This window comes from Xenia sp. Carnegie-2017, unplaced genomic scaffold (genome assembly GCF_021976095.1).
Source record: "Xenia sp. Carnegie-2017 unplaced genomic scaffold, XeniaSp_v1 HiC_scaffold_20, whole genome shotgun sequence".
NCBI classification, from domain to species: domain Eukaryota; kingdom Metazoa; phylum Cnidaria; class Anthozoa; order Malacalcyonacea; family Xeniidae; genus Xenia; species Xenia sp. Carnegie-2017.
The window spans coordinates 15,961,356-15,978,542 of record NW_025813483.1 but is presented as its reverse complement, the minus strand read 5'-3'; the positions used below and the strand labels follow the sequence as shown (position 1 = coordinate 15,978,542).

General features: G+C 34.9%; 2 protein-coding genes across 2 annotated transcripts; one reads left to right on the top strand and one right to left on the bottom strand.

Annotated features, from left to right (window-relative positions):
- Window positions 1-217: 217 nt before the first annotated feature.
- LOC124441234 (ATP-binding cassette sub-family B member 10, mitochondrial-like) lies at window positions 218-4,559 on the top strand. The gene is made up of 13 exons (XM_046991671.1): window positions 218-685; window positions 829-1,035; window positions 1,111-1,313; window positions 1,630-1,764; window positions 1,844-1,914; window positions 1,976-2,051; window positions 2,272-2,407; window positions 2,483-2,578; window positions 2,776-3,065; window positions 3,353-3,536; window positions 3,653-3,696; window positions 3,769-3,803; window positions 4,135-4,559. The coding sequence occupies exons 1-13, from the start codon at window positions 394-396 to the stop codon at window positions 4,370-4,372; spliced, it is 2,007 nt and encodes a 668-aa protein (XP_046847627.1). The 5' UTR covers window positions 218-393; the 3' UTR covers window positions 4,373-4,559.
- LOC124441232 (pleckstrin homology domain-containing family H member 1-like) lies at window positions 4,459-17,147 on the bottom strand. The gene is given in 33 exon segments (XM_046991670.1): window positions 4,459-5,047; window positions 5,243-5,301; window positions 5,304-5,394; window positions 5,627-5,734; window positions 5,823-5,952; window positions 6,278-6,393; window positions 6,671-6,748; window positions 6,823-6,886; window positions 7,280-7,374; window positions 7,442-7,537; window positions 7,615-7,752; window positions 8,139-8,232; window positions 8,473-8,678; window positions 9,065-9,253; window positions 9,346-9,458; window positions 9,673-9,772; window positions 10,994-11,179; window positions 11,263-11,343; window positions 11,432-11,520; window positions 11,604-11,673; window positions 12,145-12,231; window positions 12,301-12,411; window positions 12,680-12,886; window positions 13,088-13,123; window positions 13,208-13,275; window positions 13,465-13,522; window positions 13,644-14,590; window positions 14,712-14,784; window positions 14,888-14,962; window positions 15,100-15,171; window positions 15,237-15,299; window positions 15,458-15,520; window positions 16,601-17,147. Coding segments are annotated over 33 exon segments (4,326 nt in total). The 5' UTR covers window positions 16,784-17,147; the 3' UTR covers window positions 4,459-4,867.
- Between the last annotated feature and the right edge of the window lie 40 nt (window positions 17,148-17,187).

The window sequence follows — 17,187 nt, the reverse complement described above, 5'->3', positions numbered from 1 at the left end:
GAAGTCGAAACGCCACAAACGAAACAAATATTCTTCATCCATCAACAGTTTATGAAACAAAATTTTATGTATTTAGGAAATAAAGCTTATAAGACCGTTGAAAAAGACAAATTCTTAGAGAAAAAGGCCTTTAACCGTCTATGGCTGTCACTCTTAGCATCTCAGCCACGTGTGAACTAAGTGAACATTCCGTGAAATTTCCTAAAACTTTCCTTGAACAACGGTTCAAACTTCAAAGTTAGGTCATAGTAAATCTTATGTCATCTTTTCTTTTCTTTATGTCTCGCTAAAACTCCAACATTGGAACTTTCTGTGAGAAAATAGACACATGGTGCGATTGATTTTCTTATTCTACTAATAATACGGCCTGTAGTTAGCACGTTTCCTTAGAAAATGGCAATCAGGGCTCTCTTGAATTTATGGCTGAAGAACAGCTCGAAGAAACATAGTAAATGGTATAATGTTGCTGAACATCTTCATGATTTTGCTGGCAAGTCGAGAAGATTTCTTATCCATTTCCAAAAGAGATCAAAGTCGAAAATATCAATAGGCTCCAAAAACTTTGTAACGAAAGGATTGTATTTCGACAGAAGATTAACTTCGGATGCATCAAATTCAAAAAATAAGTTATCAGATTTGAGGCGATTGTTTGGTTTAGCAAGACCAGAAGCCCTAAGAATAGCAGGTAACCATTCAGGTTACTTAGAGCCAAGTACATGCTCTACCTTGAGGGTCACAATGGGTCACACCCAATTGGGCACGTTGTATCTAATGGATTGTAGAAGCTACTTTTCAGATATCATTTAATACAACTTGGTTTTCTTGTAGGTGCTGTGGTGCTGTTATTTGTTTCATCTGGTGTCACAATGACTGTACCATTTGCTATGGGTAAAATAATTGACATAATTTATACTGAAAATGAAAATGATACAATAATGAAAGAAACATTGACCAGTTTTTCAAAAATATTATGTGGTGTATTTCTGGTTGGAGCTGTTGCCAATGCATTTCGTGTTTATCTTATTTACACATCAGGTACATTTTATATTGATACCTACTCTATATTTCCTTTGATAATACTTCACTACCAATGTCCAATTACTTTTTTAGGTGAGAGAATAATTTACAACCTACGATACAAACTTTTTCAGTCAATCACCAATCAAGAAATTGCATTTTTTGATAAGAGAGGAACTGGTGAACTTGTGAATCGTCTTTCTGGTGATACATCTTTAGTAGGGCATGCCATAACATACAAAGTGTCAGATGGTTTGCGAGCTTTAGTTCAGGGGACAGCTGGCATGTCAATGATGGTAATTAACTTTTATTCATCAGTATTCTGTAAAGTGATGAAATTAATTTAATGATGAAGATAAGACAGAGACTTGAACTTGTAGAATCAAGTTTCAACATCATTGCTGGACTGTAAGGTTTGACTTTCAATCAACGTCTGAAGGGAATTAGAAGTGAAGTTTCAACACCAGATCACTTATGATGAAGTCTTGACTGAAATATGAAATGACTAGAGAATCAACCTTCGATAAAAACACCAGACAAGATTTTTTGATGGAGGGAGGAAAATTCTGTATAAAACTAATTAATATAACCCTTATAATAAAATTACTTTAGTATTACACCTCACCAAAACTTGCATCAGTTGTCATGGGAATTGTTCCACCTGTTGCGGTTATCTCTGTGGTTTATGGTCGATATTTACGTGGAATAACAAGAAAAGTTCGAGATTTGCTTGCTATTTCAACAAATGTAAGAAAGAAGTGTTTTTGATTAATGGTTTTATTAGTTATCTATTATTCAGTTGAATGGAGCATTCACTTATTTTTAGATCGCAGAGGAATCTTTAAGTAATATTCGTACTGTTCAAGCATTTGGTCAAGAGGAAACACAAATAACAAGGTAAATAGCGTTAACAAAATATCATGGCGCAGAATCTATTGATTTAATTTGTTCAACATAGGTACCAAAGCAAGATTGGGGAAGTTTTCAAATTGACTAAAAAAGAAGCCATAGCTTCTGGGATATTCTGGGGTTTCGTAAGTGATTTCTCTTGTACATTGGCTTCGTTTACTATTTAGCTTTTATCTTGGTTGCGTTTAGTTTTCATTCAATACCGCGGCCTTTGCATTTCGGATAATCTTTTTGAGAACCATGGAGATAGAGATTGCTTTTTGACTTTGGCAAATGAAAGATTTACAGACTCATTTGTCGCTGTCTTTTCCAATGAAAATGACGAAATAATTCATCTTAATTCAGACAGGTTTATCGGGTAATCTAATTGTGTTACTTGTTCTTTACTTCGGAGGGAATATGGTTTCCTTGTCACAAATAACTGTTGGTGGTTTGACCTCGTTTATGGTTTACGCTGCCTGGGTTGGCGTCTCTGTTTCAGGTGTTAAAGATTGCAGTGAATTTTGATGTTATTGAATAGGTTATTTATAACATCATCTTCACTTTCGTTGTTTAGGCTTAAGCTCATTTTACTCAGAGCTGATGAAAGGTGTTGGTGCCAGCTCGCGACTGTGGCAGCTGTTGGATAGAGAACCAAGAATAGCTCGTTCAGGTAAATTGATAAAATATTTTGAAGAATCATTGATAGTTGATTAGCTGCCTATAGAAATCATAATACTAGTCAACTGAAGACATCTACAATCAAACACAATTTAAACCAAGAAAACGATAGCTTTAATGCGAAAAACATAATTTGACAACGACGTTGCTATTCTTAAATTGTATAATGGACAATTTTTGTTTCTTTAGCTGGTCTAAGTCTATCAGATGGCGATCTTCGCCAAGGAATTGAATTTCGAAATGTTCATTTTAAGTACTCAACACGTCCAGATGTACCCATATTTTCCTCTCTTAATTTGTTTGTTCCCGCTCGTCGTGTGACTGCCGTCGTTGGACCCAGCGGATCTGGAAAAAGTACAATCACTTCCCTGCTTCTACGGTTCTATGACGTAGACTCTGGCTCGATTTTAATTGGTGAACACGACATTCGTAGCCTAAAACCGGACTGGTTGCGTGAACATATAGGAATCGTTAGCCAGGTTCTTTCAGCTTGTATTTTCACAACATAAGCCAACGCAAACATATGAAAATTAAATCATTACGAGAAGCACCTGTATAATTTGAAGAGACTTTAAGGCGTGACTTTATACTTAGGACCAGAAGATTACAAGATACGAATAAACAGCATACCCGCAACAGAAATTCTTCCTAAAAAACTACCGCTTATGAAAAAATTGTCATGTCTACTTCAGCATAAGTTGAAAACCTGGAAAGAAGTGGAAAACTTATTTTCAAAACTAAAGTAACAAGAATTTTTTCCTTCTAGGAGCCCGTGTTATTTTCAGGCAGTATTCGGGATAATATTGCCTTTGCCTGGAGATCTGAGCATGGTGATTTGAAATTCGAGGATGTTATGAATGCGGCAAAACAGGCAAATGCACTTCAGTTCATTCAAAGCTTTCCTCAAGGATTTGAAACAGTCGTTGGTGAGAAAGGACTGGCTCTATCAGGTTAACAATCCCATATTATGGCAGGATATGTAGGGATATTATATGTTCTATGACGATGAAAAGGTTTAGTACATTAAGATAGGAATGTACGTACTTTATTGTTCATTTTTGTTTAGGTGGACAACGCCAACGGATTGCAATTGCTCGAGCATTGTTGAAGGTACGGCCTGTTTAATTTATGATTTTAATGGCGTTGGTTGATAAATATTTGTAAATCTATTTACGCTTTTAGAATCCAAAAATATTAGTGTTGGACGAGGCTACAAGGTAGGACCTGTGTGTCTATGGAGAATGGATATCCATGTTTTAAAACTCGATAGACAAGCAGTTGTTTTGTTGACTTTGGATCGATCACCAGCACTTACTATTTAAAACAGGGAGAGGCACACCTTCCCATTAGAGAGGCACACCTTCCCCTTAGAGAGGCACGCCTTCCCCTTAGAGAGGCACCTCTGTTTAACTTTGGTAATAAGATTGAGTATGATTTTTAAATAGCCTTGGACGTTAAAGAAAATTAAACAAATAGTTAATTACTTCATATAACGAAATCCAACTGAGTTGATTACCATAAAAATAACAGGGTTCTTTCTCGTTCCAGTGCCCTAGATGCAGAGAGCGAACATCTTGTTCAAGAAGCAATGGATCGTTTAATGAAAGATAGAACTGTTATAACAATTGCCCATCGGTTGTCCACAATAAAAAATGCTCACAATATTGTCGTACTAGATCGTGGGAAAATTCTTCAGTCTGGCACTTATTTTCAGCTCACACAAGACAAAGATGGTCTCTTTTACAAACTTATTGAAAAACAAACTCTTTCAAATTTCACAGAGTGAATGTATAAGATGGTCAGCAATACGCGATGTTTTATGTCTTGAACGACATTATTAAAATATTTTTATCGTCAACTCCATCATCAAGATTGAAAAGAGTATTCTAGGGATTTTAATGAGTTAAATATTCTAGACAACATTGAATTTCATAAATAATTCATCATATTATTATCATTTAGTTGAGTCATAATTCTTGCGCGTCATTTTCATCAGTCTACCAAAGGTCTTTGACACCTTAAGTAGATAGCGTCCCAACCATCATCGCCACTTTGCATGTAATTGTTACAATGTCGAATTCTAAATTCTATTTATTATAAAACTAAAATCCTAAAGACCAGCAGCATCAAAATTCCTTGGATAAATGGGATCACAATTCTTTGATAGAAATTTTCAATAATTCTTCTGTCATTTAACCACACAACTTGTGATTAACGATCCAGTCCTTGGCACCAGGCTCCTTCAACACTGCTCGTTAACACCACACAAAGTAATTTGCATTTATAAAAGTCCAGTTCCTGGGATGACTGGCCAATCAGTACTTTCCATATCCCATACTTTAACATCGTCATCAGCTGCACCACTGCTGCTTGCAGTTGTACATTGAACATCAAAGGTTAATCCTTGTTGACGGACGATAGCGTTTATATAACTGGCGACAAGTAGAGTGATTTCTAAAACCTGAGTGTGTGGAAGACATAATATACTCTTGATGCAACAAGCCAACACTCAGTTTGACGAAGTACAGTAATACAAACCGAGTAAACTATAGAAAGCGATATTTTTACAAGGAGACTTTCGACATTAAGTAATTTTGACTTTTGATTTTTTCTACCTACAACACTTTTCAGAGAAATAGTGATAAATTTCACAAACCTTTCCTCGAGGCATTGTAAACAACAATCGTTCGGTACCAAGTTCGCTTTTACCGGTAATTTTTGAGTTGTTTTATTCACGACCAACATGAAATCTTCCTTCCATCCACCAAATGTTACCACTGATCTGTATTTGTACTTGAACACTGGATTCTAAAAAATTATCATGTACCGTTCAAGGGTTCCCGTAAAGTTATTTCTATATTGATGCGGATATTCTGGAATGATGGGCAGTAAACTGACTCAATTGCACTTCATTGGTTTGCTCTTGTGTATATATTTATAACATCTACACCTTAATGTCGTTGACAAAGCAAATTTGCTATTGTCATCCTCAATCTGAAATAATAATCTGTAATCGGCTACAGAAATCCAAGTATCTTACCATTTTTACAACATCCAGAATGCTAATGCAATTCTCATCGACAGCAAGCCAGATTTCTTCCAAATGCTCACAACCAGATTCCCGTTTTTTTGTAACAAGGCGGCGTTGCTAAAATTGAGCATATTTTATTTTGTTTTCATGCTTTCACGAACCAGCATGGACAAAGATCTCGCCACAATTGGATTCAAATACTTACTTTTGCCATAAATAATTTCGCTCCAAACGTTGCAGAACTTTTAGCTATATGCAAATACCATGTTATACATTCTTCTTTCGTCTTTCCCATCAATGGTTGCCATGCATCGAGAAACATGATTTGCAATTGCCTAAAGAAAAATGTAATGTATAATGTGTAAGTCTAAGGCTCCAGGTTTTAAGTTGCATCTACGTAATATGCACTCAACAGCTCTTACATATAAAAACTGCGTTTCAAATCTCGGCATCAAACGTATTGAAGACAAAAAATGTTTGTTCGGCTCATGAAGTAAAACAAGTTTTTCAAATACTGCAAATTGCATTTCATCAAATCAAAACGTTTAGTAGGAAATTAAATTTAAAAAAACGATAAAACTAATGCATAAACTATACATTTCCAAAATCAGGCTTAATGTAAACATGTAATAATTGAATCATTAAGTTGTGATTACTCACCGTCGTTGATCATTCGTCATTGATTCTCTGAATTTTCTTGGATAAAATCGTTCTTGAATTGCAGATATTCTTTCTTCATTTTTATTTTCTTTTGCAACACGGTCGCCAAATTCCATCTAAAATAAGAAAACAATGCAATAATTTATAAGTAGACATGGTGTGAAGTAAATGGTTTGAACCCGGGAGACTACCGCTAAGGTTGTCGAAACGTCAGTCAACAATAACAAAAACAGTCCTTCTCAGGACTATACCAACCTGGACGATCCACATTTACAAACATTTAGACATGGTGTAGTTATGACATAATGCTACGTGCACAAAATCATTGCTTGTGACACTTGTTCACGGAATGAAGTGTTTTAATTCATTATTTATTTAATTAAGGGAATTTACCTGAGCCATCAATGCAGCCATTTTCGTATAGCGTTCTTTTGAAAGAGGAAATCGACCATAGACAACATCATTAAATGTCTAATAAAATACAAAATACGAATACAATCAAGTAGGATAGTGAACTTGATTTAAAAATTATAAGATTGTCTTACTTGATAAACTAGAAAATAACGTTCTGTTTGTGTCTCATTTTTTGATAAACTCTTGAAGTACAGTCTGAAATGGGAGAAAAAATACAGTCGTAAATGGAAATATACAGTCCGAAATGGAAATGTACAGTCTGAAATGGAAACATACAGACTGAACAGGGAACATGCAGACAGAAATGGAAGCATACAGTGAGAAATGGAAACATGCCTCCTGAATAGGAAACATACTGACAATACGATGACGCACGAACCAGACAACAAATACGGCAAATCTGACTTTTACTCCTCACTTGACTCTGAAGATGACTACAGCTAAGGTTAACGAAATGTCGGTTAACATTAAGTCCAGCAGTCCTCAGGACTCTAAAAACCTGGACGACCTACGTCTACAAACATCTAACATACAATCTTCCATGGAAACATCCACTTCGATAATTAATAAGATTATCATCTGGCCTACCTATTCTTGTAGGTGAACCGTATCGTTCGGTTTGGTTTAAGTCTTCCCTGCTTACTCTGCACAGCTTTCTCCCATTTGGAGATGACGTCACATACCTACAGGAAATGTCACGATTATTCTCGATGACGTAATTTAACGGTTTTATAGATTAATGAACAACACCTTAACACTAGTTTGTAAACAATGTTCAACAGTGTTGACAGGATTATCCGTGTACAAAGCATAGCCACTCTGTTCAATTGATCGTATACCTATCTCCTATATAAAAACAACAAGAAATCTTACAAATCGTTCTAACATCTCGAATGAACTAATCTATGGATGGTGATACAAACCGAGTTTATGGCGTCAATAAGTTCTTGAACAGTCGTGGCCGCATCGAAACCAAAATCTTCCGAAGTATTGTTAACAAAATGAACAGAAATTTTCATAGAGTGTTTCTTTTGAAAAGGATCGCCGAGAACAGATAGCACCTATGAATTAACAGGAAGATTGTTCTAAGATTTAGAGATGTGAAGTTTGGGTTAAATACAGCTATTTACAGTCGAACCTCACGTAAAAAGACATTCTCCAAACCAGGACTTCGTCCCTGCTTACGGGAAGTGTCCGCTTATGAAAGGTTATGAGAGACAATATTTTATAGAACCCAAAAGCAGTGACTGCTTACGAAAGCTGTCCATTAGGAAAGCTTCCATTGTATTTACGTTCATTTATTTATATCATCTCAGAATTTAATAAAAAATAGAATTTAATTTAAGTAAAAAGAAATAGAATCATAATAGCTTGAATTTAGTCAATCCTCACTGTTTACGACGCAGAATACGTTTATCAAATAAATTGATAATTATACAAATATTACCTCCATTCGTGATGGACCATCTTCCCTTACACCATTTAATATAGTTCTCTTTAAACATCGCTGACAAAATTTGGCATATTCTCCAATAATTGTCCTGAAACAGAACGCAACGAAAAAATTGCAAACCACAAAAACGTTAGAAAGAACTTTTTCTCCTCCATGTCAATTTTCACTGAATTTTGTGAGTTTTCCAGCAAATTCAAAAAGATCGCTTGCTTTGAAACGGGATCAAATATACAAAATAACATTCACTATAACATGACATGACATATAAAAACTTAAAATTTGACTACAAAGGCATATTTTCAGTCGAAGCAGGATCTTTGGTACTTACTCGTTTGCAGCACATTTCTTTAAGTAAGCCTCGAGAAACCACATGACATGACCACGTGGCAGAAACAAGGTACAACATAACACCAACAGTTGCCAACATTGTTCGTACACATATTCTTTGATTGGACGAAGATCTATTGTACCTGTAGATGACACGGAAGGCGACCGCTTCGTCGTTAACCATTCAGAACGTAACTCAAGAAAACGCTAAAAAGAAAGACATTGGTGAACAGAAACGATCGAAAATTTAGTGTGAAGAAATGTAAATGTGGATAACTGAATTGATCAATTTTTCCACCTAGAATTTGCTACAAATAATTGCATGAAAAGCAAAGACTTCGCCTTTTCTATGGCGAAAAATAGTTTTATCTCCAAGACGACAATAATAAAGTATCATAAAATAGCACTCGAAGAGCGTAGGCTAAACAGAAACTAAAGTGAATCGTTAGAGCCCGGGCGATCTACCTCTACCAATATCTAAACAGAAAGTACTAAAAATGGACACAGTTGGCAATTTTCAAAAGCAAAAATTTATAAGAATTTTAGAAAAGATGCAGGTCGTTGATGTTACATAGTTATAATGAAGTCAATACCTCCAGTTCGCTGGCTGACTCACTCAGTAGATGAACATGCTTTGCAGTCTGCTTAATTAACTGACAATACATCTCCTCCTTCAACTCTGTATGTGTCAAACACATTTGCAATGCATTCTGGGCATTGGCTACGTGATAATCAAGTGCAGGACCTCGCACGCATTCCGTGTCACAAAACAACTGAATTGACTAGAAAAATCGACATGAAGGAAAATAACAAAATCAGAAATCTCTGATTTGAGATTTAAAAGATCGACAGTTTTTAAAAAGTGCTTCCTCACTTTGAAGAGCTGTAATGCTTTATTCTCTAGTTCCGCTGAAGGTAACGTGGTCAAAGAAGATTCCAGTGGATCCTTTGAATGCGTTATAATGGAACTGTTCCACAATGGATTTTCTATGTTGTAAATAAAGTGTCACACTTTGAATTAGGCGACTGTAACATTCAGTGATACTTCATTTAACAAAAAGTGGAATTGATTACATTTGCATGTAACAGATCGACAGTCACTTCTTTCAAATCTTATTATGAACATCATTTATATGTAAAGACAGAAAAAGCAAGCAAACGTTTTCAAAAGACTTTATCAAACATACCAAAACCTGCTTACCAAAGTCATTTTCTTCCTTTAAGGTTACAATGATCTTTTCAAATTCAGTCCCAACTAAACTATTTCCAGACGCCAACGTCAAATGATACAACCACGCATTCTTTTTCATAAAATATTTATGGAAATTAGTAGGAAGTTAACCATGAAAAGCTAGAATAGAGATGAGCTATGACTGGTTAGAATGGAGATGAGCTATGACTGGTTAGAATGGAGATGAGCTATGACTGGTTAGAATGGAGATGAGCAATGACTGGTTAGAATGGAGATGAGCTATGACTGGTTAGAATGGAGATGAACTATGACTGGTTAGAATGGAGATGAGCTATGACTGGTTAAAATGGAGGTGAGCTATGACTGGTTAAAATGGAGATGAGCAATGACTGGTTAAAATGGAGACGAGCTATGACTGCTTAGAATGGAGATGAGCTATGACTGGTTAGAATGGAGATGCGTTATGACTGCCTAGAATGGAGATGAGCTATGACTGGTTAGAATGGAGATAAGTTATGACTGCCTAGAATGGAGATGAGTTATGACTGGTTAGAATGGAGATGAGTAATGACTGCCTAGAATGGAGATGAGCTATGACTGGTTAGAATGCAGATGAGCTATGACTAGTTAATATGGAGATGAGTTATGACTGGTTAGAATGGAGATGAGCTATGACTGGTTAAAATGGAGATGAGTTATGACTGGTTAGAATGGAGATGAGCTATGACTGGTTAGAATGGAGACGAGCTATGACTGGTTAGAATAGAGATGAGTTATGACTGGTTAGAATGGAGATGAGCTATGACTGGTTAGAATGGAGATGAGCTATGACTGGTTAAAATGGAGATGAGTTATGACTGGTTGAAATGGAGATGAGTTATGACTGGTTAAAATGGAGATGAGTTATGACTGGTTAAAATGGAGATGAGTTATGACTGGTTAAAATGGAGATGAGTTATGACTGCCTAGAATGGAGATGAGCTATGACTGGTTAGAATGGAGACGAGCTATGACTGGTTAGAATAGAGATGAGCTATGACTGGTTAGAATGGAGATGAGCTATGACTGGTTAGAATGGAGATGAGCTATGACTAGTTAAAATGGAGACGAGTTATGACTGGTTAGAATGGAGATGAGTGAGGATTGGCAATCATGGAGATGAGCTATGACAAGTAGTAATAAAAGAGACAAGCTATGGCTAGCAAGCCATGCCTAGTGATCGTGTGAGAAAGCTCTAAACTGACATGAAAAGTTTTGCTGTTGGTACGAGTTTGTGACAGGATATTGTGCACAAGTTTGTTCTGTTTATAATACAAAATCATCAACTTACAAGGTTCTGTTTGTTATCAAAGGAAAGATAAACAGAATTTGATGTTGGTTGGTTTTCATTACACAATCTCAACATAAACCGCAAAGATCGTTGCTCATCGTTCTCGTCACGCTCCAACTCTTCTGAGTGGCCATTCTCTGACTTCTCAACGTGCATTTCTTTCATGTTGAGCCAAAGTGGAGGAGACTGAGAACAACAAAATGATAAGATCTTTGCACTCGGAGCGTTTATACAAATCATACAAATCATTATACAAATCATTTCATCACCTGATCATTCTCGTTTTTATAAAAACATAAAATCTTTCCACGCAATATGCAATAAACACGTTTGGATTTCCCATGTTTAATCTAAGGGACAAAATATATAAAAAGACAAAGTTCAAATACATTTCTTTATTTCTTTCTCAAGGTACAGACGAAAATGTAGACTTTCAACCTTCGTCATCCATCCTTTCATGAAAGTTTTTTCATTGATTTGAACAAGAAGCGGGCTTGTCATATACTTTTTAAGAACATTTTGAATTACTAAATAAGAAAGTGTTAATCAACAACAACTGGGATTGAATACAAAATATCTTATTTACTACGTCATGATTATTAAGAATCACCTTTTAACCAATCGTCTATTTCTTCAATAGATTCGCCAGTCATATAATATTTACGCTTTGCAGTATCAATCTAAACACACACCAGTAGGTCATTACAGAAAAATTTTTTCAAAGGGGAGATTTTAAGTAAAGTTCGCAGTGTTCTTAGCAAAGGCGTTAAAGTTTTGAAATATCTTCCTGACTAGATTCAAATTCAAATTAATTCATATCAATAAGTTAACTCACAAAGGAATAACACAAAATGGTATTAAAAAAACAACGATGGTACAGCAGCGTGGTACAGCGTGACCGCTGACCTAAGGATACCTAGCATCATAGTGACCGCTGACCTAAGGATACCTAGCATCATAGTGACCACTGACCTAAGGATACCTAGCATCATAGTGACCGCTGACCTAAGGATACCTAGCATCATAGTGACCGCTGACCTAAGGATACCTAGCATCATAGAAATTAAATATTCTCGAATAACAGTCAGCAATTAAATTTTATTCACATCCTTCATAAACATGTAAAATCACAAGTCACACAGATATAATACCTGAAAAGACTGACTTCCTTCTGTTCGTGTTATCTCGCAGAAACCACCAAGTGGGATTTGTCCAAGGGCTTTTTTATTTGTGTCATTCTAAAAAAACACGACAAAATTAAAAAAGCCTTTTGTGAATTTGAAATGTCACATAAAAAAATAGTATACCTCAGTCTTATAATAAGTGAGTTTGTCTTCACTGAGAACGAACCATCTTCGCTTCCAATTTTTAACCCTACCACCAAGTTTGGTGAGATAACCAGCTTTCTGAGGAGATTCCTGTAACAAAGAATACGTAAGTAGACTTTGCCACACAGCTTTTTTGACATGAAGTCAACATTCATAATATAACATATATGTAGAAGCAATCCCCAGTATGTCACAAATTCAGTTAGACAGATGTTTTCATATGCCTTTAAAAAAATTACCACCTTTCTGGAAAATTTCCAACCGGATGTCTGGATCGTACCAAGAAGAAAATATCGAGCACAAATAAACACAAAGTCTTAATGATATGATAAGCAGAAAAAACCTAGGCTGAACTTACACTTTTCAAGTTATGCGTTGTATATTGAGCACACGTTTTCAAGACTTTCTTTCTTGTGCTTCCTCTACGTAAAATACGATCACTCACAGAGATACTCTTTACTCTTGATACGGATGATGAATCACAATCGATGGAGGAGTCGTTATCATTGTCAGACGAATCAGTTGAGTCCCCAGTACAAGGACGATCTAAGATCTCCGATGCTCGCTGTACAAGAAAAAGAATGAAAAAGTAGCCATTAGTTTGAGAAAATATTAAGATATTGTATATAAAAAATTGCATTATATAATGTAAGGAGCTGTTGCCTATATTTGGCAGTTACTTTACAGGAATTCATTTTTGTAGTTAAGATTGTTATAATATACTGTTTTAAGAAAAAGAGATCAACAAATGATAGAGCAATCTTACCCCTTCAAGTTGGGCATAAACAGGGCAACTCAAAACCTGTTTTAAAAATAAAATCAAGCACCATATTGAAATAATTAAAAAAAAAGAAATAATGCACAAGCTCTAGGATTAATACACTACTTGATTAATGTTAGACGGAAATCCATTACAAGTACCATTGATAATTTTTACATCTGAACTTTTTTTCCCTAAATGATAAGAAGAGATATAAAATATGATAGTTATCATAACATGTGAATTGTTTCTACACCATGGTAACCAGTATAGACAACTTTCCACAAACTTGAAATTGAAACAAAAAAGTAGTTAAAATCTTAATACAGCTGTTTATTCATTTCATATCAACTTTCACAACTCTTTCAAATCTAATTTCTTACACTCTTCAGAAGTAATAACTCCATTAAAAACAGGATTCAGCACTTTATGGGGTTGCATCTAAGAAACAAAACATTTAAATGAACAAAAAATTAACATAAGAATGATATAATATTGTTTTACAAAAGTTCAGTTTAAAGTTTCAGGCTGTAAAATTTTCACTTCAACAAACTCTATTTACCCAAGACGCTTTCACATATGACGATGTGTTTGCACTCTCAACAACAATCTTTTCTGAATTAACTCTGTTCTCAAGAAATTCATTAGGTACATAGCTTTTAAATGTTTCCTTTGTTTTTGATGAGATATCAACATCTTCATTCATTCTTTTATCAACAGGTATTAACTTTGTATAACCTTTTGCATCAGTACCAGGTTTGATTGCCAGCTTTACACTTTGTTTTGAAGTGCTAATATCCTTTTTGGTACTATCTGACTCTGTTCCAGGTTTCATTGCTGCAGTCACTCCGTTAGCAGTAAGCATACCGTTGTCAGTGCTAAATTTAACTGTTACAACATGTTGTTCTAAATCATTACTATTTTGACTTTCCAAAGATTTTACCAACTCATCAACAAGCTCAATCTTCTCTTTATCAATGGCAGGAGATAGTTCAACGTCACTGACATGTTCAATTTCCTCTTCACTTGATTGAGTAAGCTGTTTTGACTTTTCTTTCCCAGTCATATGTTGCTCATTATTTTTGTTCTCAGCTGACACATATAATTTGTGTTTTTTTGATACAGCATATATGCTATCATTGTTTGATTCCAAAACCATATATGTCCTATCAGGAAACTCATCCTTTGTCTCTGATTTATAACTAACACTGTTTGATCTTGTGAGAACATATTTACTTATTTGTGATGCTTCCGTCTTATCAACAGAGTTCACATTTGATTCCTTCAATGTCTTGAGTGAAGGCCTGCCACTAGATTTGATTGGGGTACTCTTAGTGCGATGGAGTATACCAAGGGATGCTCTACGTGTTGGAACGGCGGGAACAATATCATTGACTTTGCCATGATCTTGAGGCAATGCCATCTCTGACTTGGACATAGTTCTTGCTATATTAGAAACACCATCTTTATCTTCTACTGAACTTGAACTGTTTAGTTTTTTTTCACGCACTGTAAATGAAGGCAAGTTCTTTTTTAGAAAACAAACAATGGGTACACTTGCTATTTGTGTTTTGACTTAGAAGTGAGTTGTAAAAATCATTTTATTGTCAATTTCTTAGCAAGCACTTGCCATTTGATAGTTTTCGTATAATCTCTTCCTTTTCTTGTATTTGTAACTGTAGATCAGCAATGGTATGTTTGCACTAGATGTTGGATCAGAATGGCAGTCACTCATTAACACATCATATAAATGTGCAGCCACATATAAAACTGTGATATTAAAGAAATAACAGCATAAATATTTACCTCTTCCACCCATTCTTTCACTTTTGCTATCTTTTCCTCAAATAATCGTGCATTGTTTTCACCACTTTTGCTTTGCTACATCAAACATCAAAGAAAGGAACCACTTTCGACAAAAAAATAACTGAGAAGAAATGTTTAGGAGCACACAAAAAACTACAACCTTATTTTCTGTATTTATGGGAATACCAGCATGAAAAAGTAACCAGACTTACTCGGGACACAGTGTTTCTCAGCTGTCTGATCACTGATTCCTTTTGCTCAATGATGTCTTCCAAGTGCTGATTCTGAAAAATCATAAAATAAATGAAAACAGTGATTTAAAGTTTATTTTATTAGCCTTCCTTCATACCCGTTCATAACATCTGACAACTTTATCTTCGGCCGAATGCATCCTTTCTTCAAGTTCTTTGACCTAGAAAGTTTAAAAGAAAATTAAAATACAACCAATCTAACCATTCAAACTTAAAATAAATAGACTAGAAACAGCATGACCAAGGAATAAAAGAGAAAAGCAGGAATGAAAAACGAATGTGTACAATTATTGAAAATAAAATTCACAACCAGTTTTACCGTTTTAAGCAACTTTTCTGTCCTCATTTCAGCTTGCAATGCTTTGTTTTCAGCAGCCTGTATCTATAAAAACAACACTGTTATATAACTTGTCATATAACTTGTAACTATAAACATTGATTAATACACTAACTTCCGTCATCTTGTATATATATTTTCAGCATTTAAGTATTTTATTCAATTAAATCCCCTGAAGAGTGAGCAATCACGAAACAGGCTTGTCGGGATGAATCTGTAGTTTTGTGATTTTTTCTCAACACCACTAAACATATTTACGCTCTGTTCTTTTGCATAGAGCACTGTTTTATACGGAGAGTCATCAAATATAAACTTCCTATGTGTATATATGTCTAAAGATTGGTAATCCAGGCATTATATTGTTTATTGTTTATTCTTTATTTGTTATATTGTTTTTATATTATTTATGGTTTTTTTTATTATTTATAAAATCCGGAGAAACTTTTATTTTTAAACAATATATCTATATATATATATGTCATTTAAAATATTTCAGGAATTTAATCATAACAAGATCAAAGTATTTTAGGAAATTAAAATGCCAATTAAACTTGTTTCATAATTTTCTGACTACCCAAAATTTTAAAAAAGAATTGCTCTTTCTGTTAGTGACAACTTTAAGATTTTGGAAATTCGATATTCCTTGACGTTTCAATGAAGCGTTATACAAATATTGAGCGCCTGACAACATTTCCTATTGTATTTCAATTCGCCGTAAAATAAAATAAAAAGAATTGTCCACATAAGTTCCAATAACTTAATGTGCTTGGCACAAACTTATTCATAGTAGTAAAGCGTGTTGAAGCAAGCTACATTTGGCATGATTTTCAAAAAAATTCGGTTTTCAAATCATTAGCCGTTTACTGAACATAATTGTTTTTGTAATGATTTTATACCAACGGTGTACATGCGTCTATTTCTTCATTTCATTGTTTATGTTGACAAATCGGAAATTCTGTTGCTTACAAACGAAGTCATTAACTCCAGGAAACAAAAACATGCTATTATATTATATGCTTTTAAACACGAATGTCGGAGTCGCACGAAATATTGTAATAACTGTGAAAAGTATTAAACACATATAGACTATTGAGACTTCACATTTATATCCGAAATCCAATGTACCTTGTGGGAGACGGCCTCTCGAATTTTTACCGTTTGCGAATTCACTCTTTCCCTCAAATAAAACAACTGCTCTTCCAGTTCTAATGTACGTCTTTTCCAATCTGTATCGCTCCCGCACATAGAAGCAGAATGTTGAGAACAGGGTCCTTCGTCGTGTAAAGTTTGGTTGATGTCTGCCGCCATATCTCCACAAAATACGTATATTCATTTATTGTGATAGCACCACATATCCAATAAACCAAATCAGTTATCTTGGGTATGGAAAGATTTTGTTACAAATGAATATAAACAAGTGGACGCTGCATGTAAACTTCCTGATGAGATAATTACGCCCTACGAGGCTACGACAGCCATGCGTTCCTTTGCAAACGTTCATACATATACAATGACTATCGCTTCCTCAACAAGTGAAATTATCACTTTTCTTAAAGTAATTGCAACCAGAAGATATCCGTTCAAGCAAACTAAAGCCACATCACAGGCAACAGGTTAAATTTAGACATGAAACAAAATGCATTAATTTTCCGCTTCGTCAGCTAAAAAATTTCCAGAAAGCTAGCGAGGTGTGAAGACACGTATTATGTTGA

What these genes read in the sequence shown, in the direction of transcription:
- LOC124441234 (XM_046991671.1), top strand. Translation starts at nt 394, where the DNA reads ATGGCAATCAGGGCTCTCTTGAATTTATGGCTGAAGAACAGCTCGAAG. An exon ending in TTATCTTATTTACACATCAG is followed by an intron (nt 1,036 to 1,110) that starts GTACATTTTATA and finishes TTACTTTTTTAG; the next exon opens with GTGAGAGAATAATTTACAAC. An exon ending in GAGGAAACACAAATAACAAG is followed by an intron (nt 1,915 to 1,975) that starts GTAAATAGCGTT and finishes TGTTCAACATAG; the next exon opens with GTACCAAAGCAAGATTGGGG.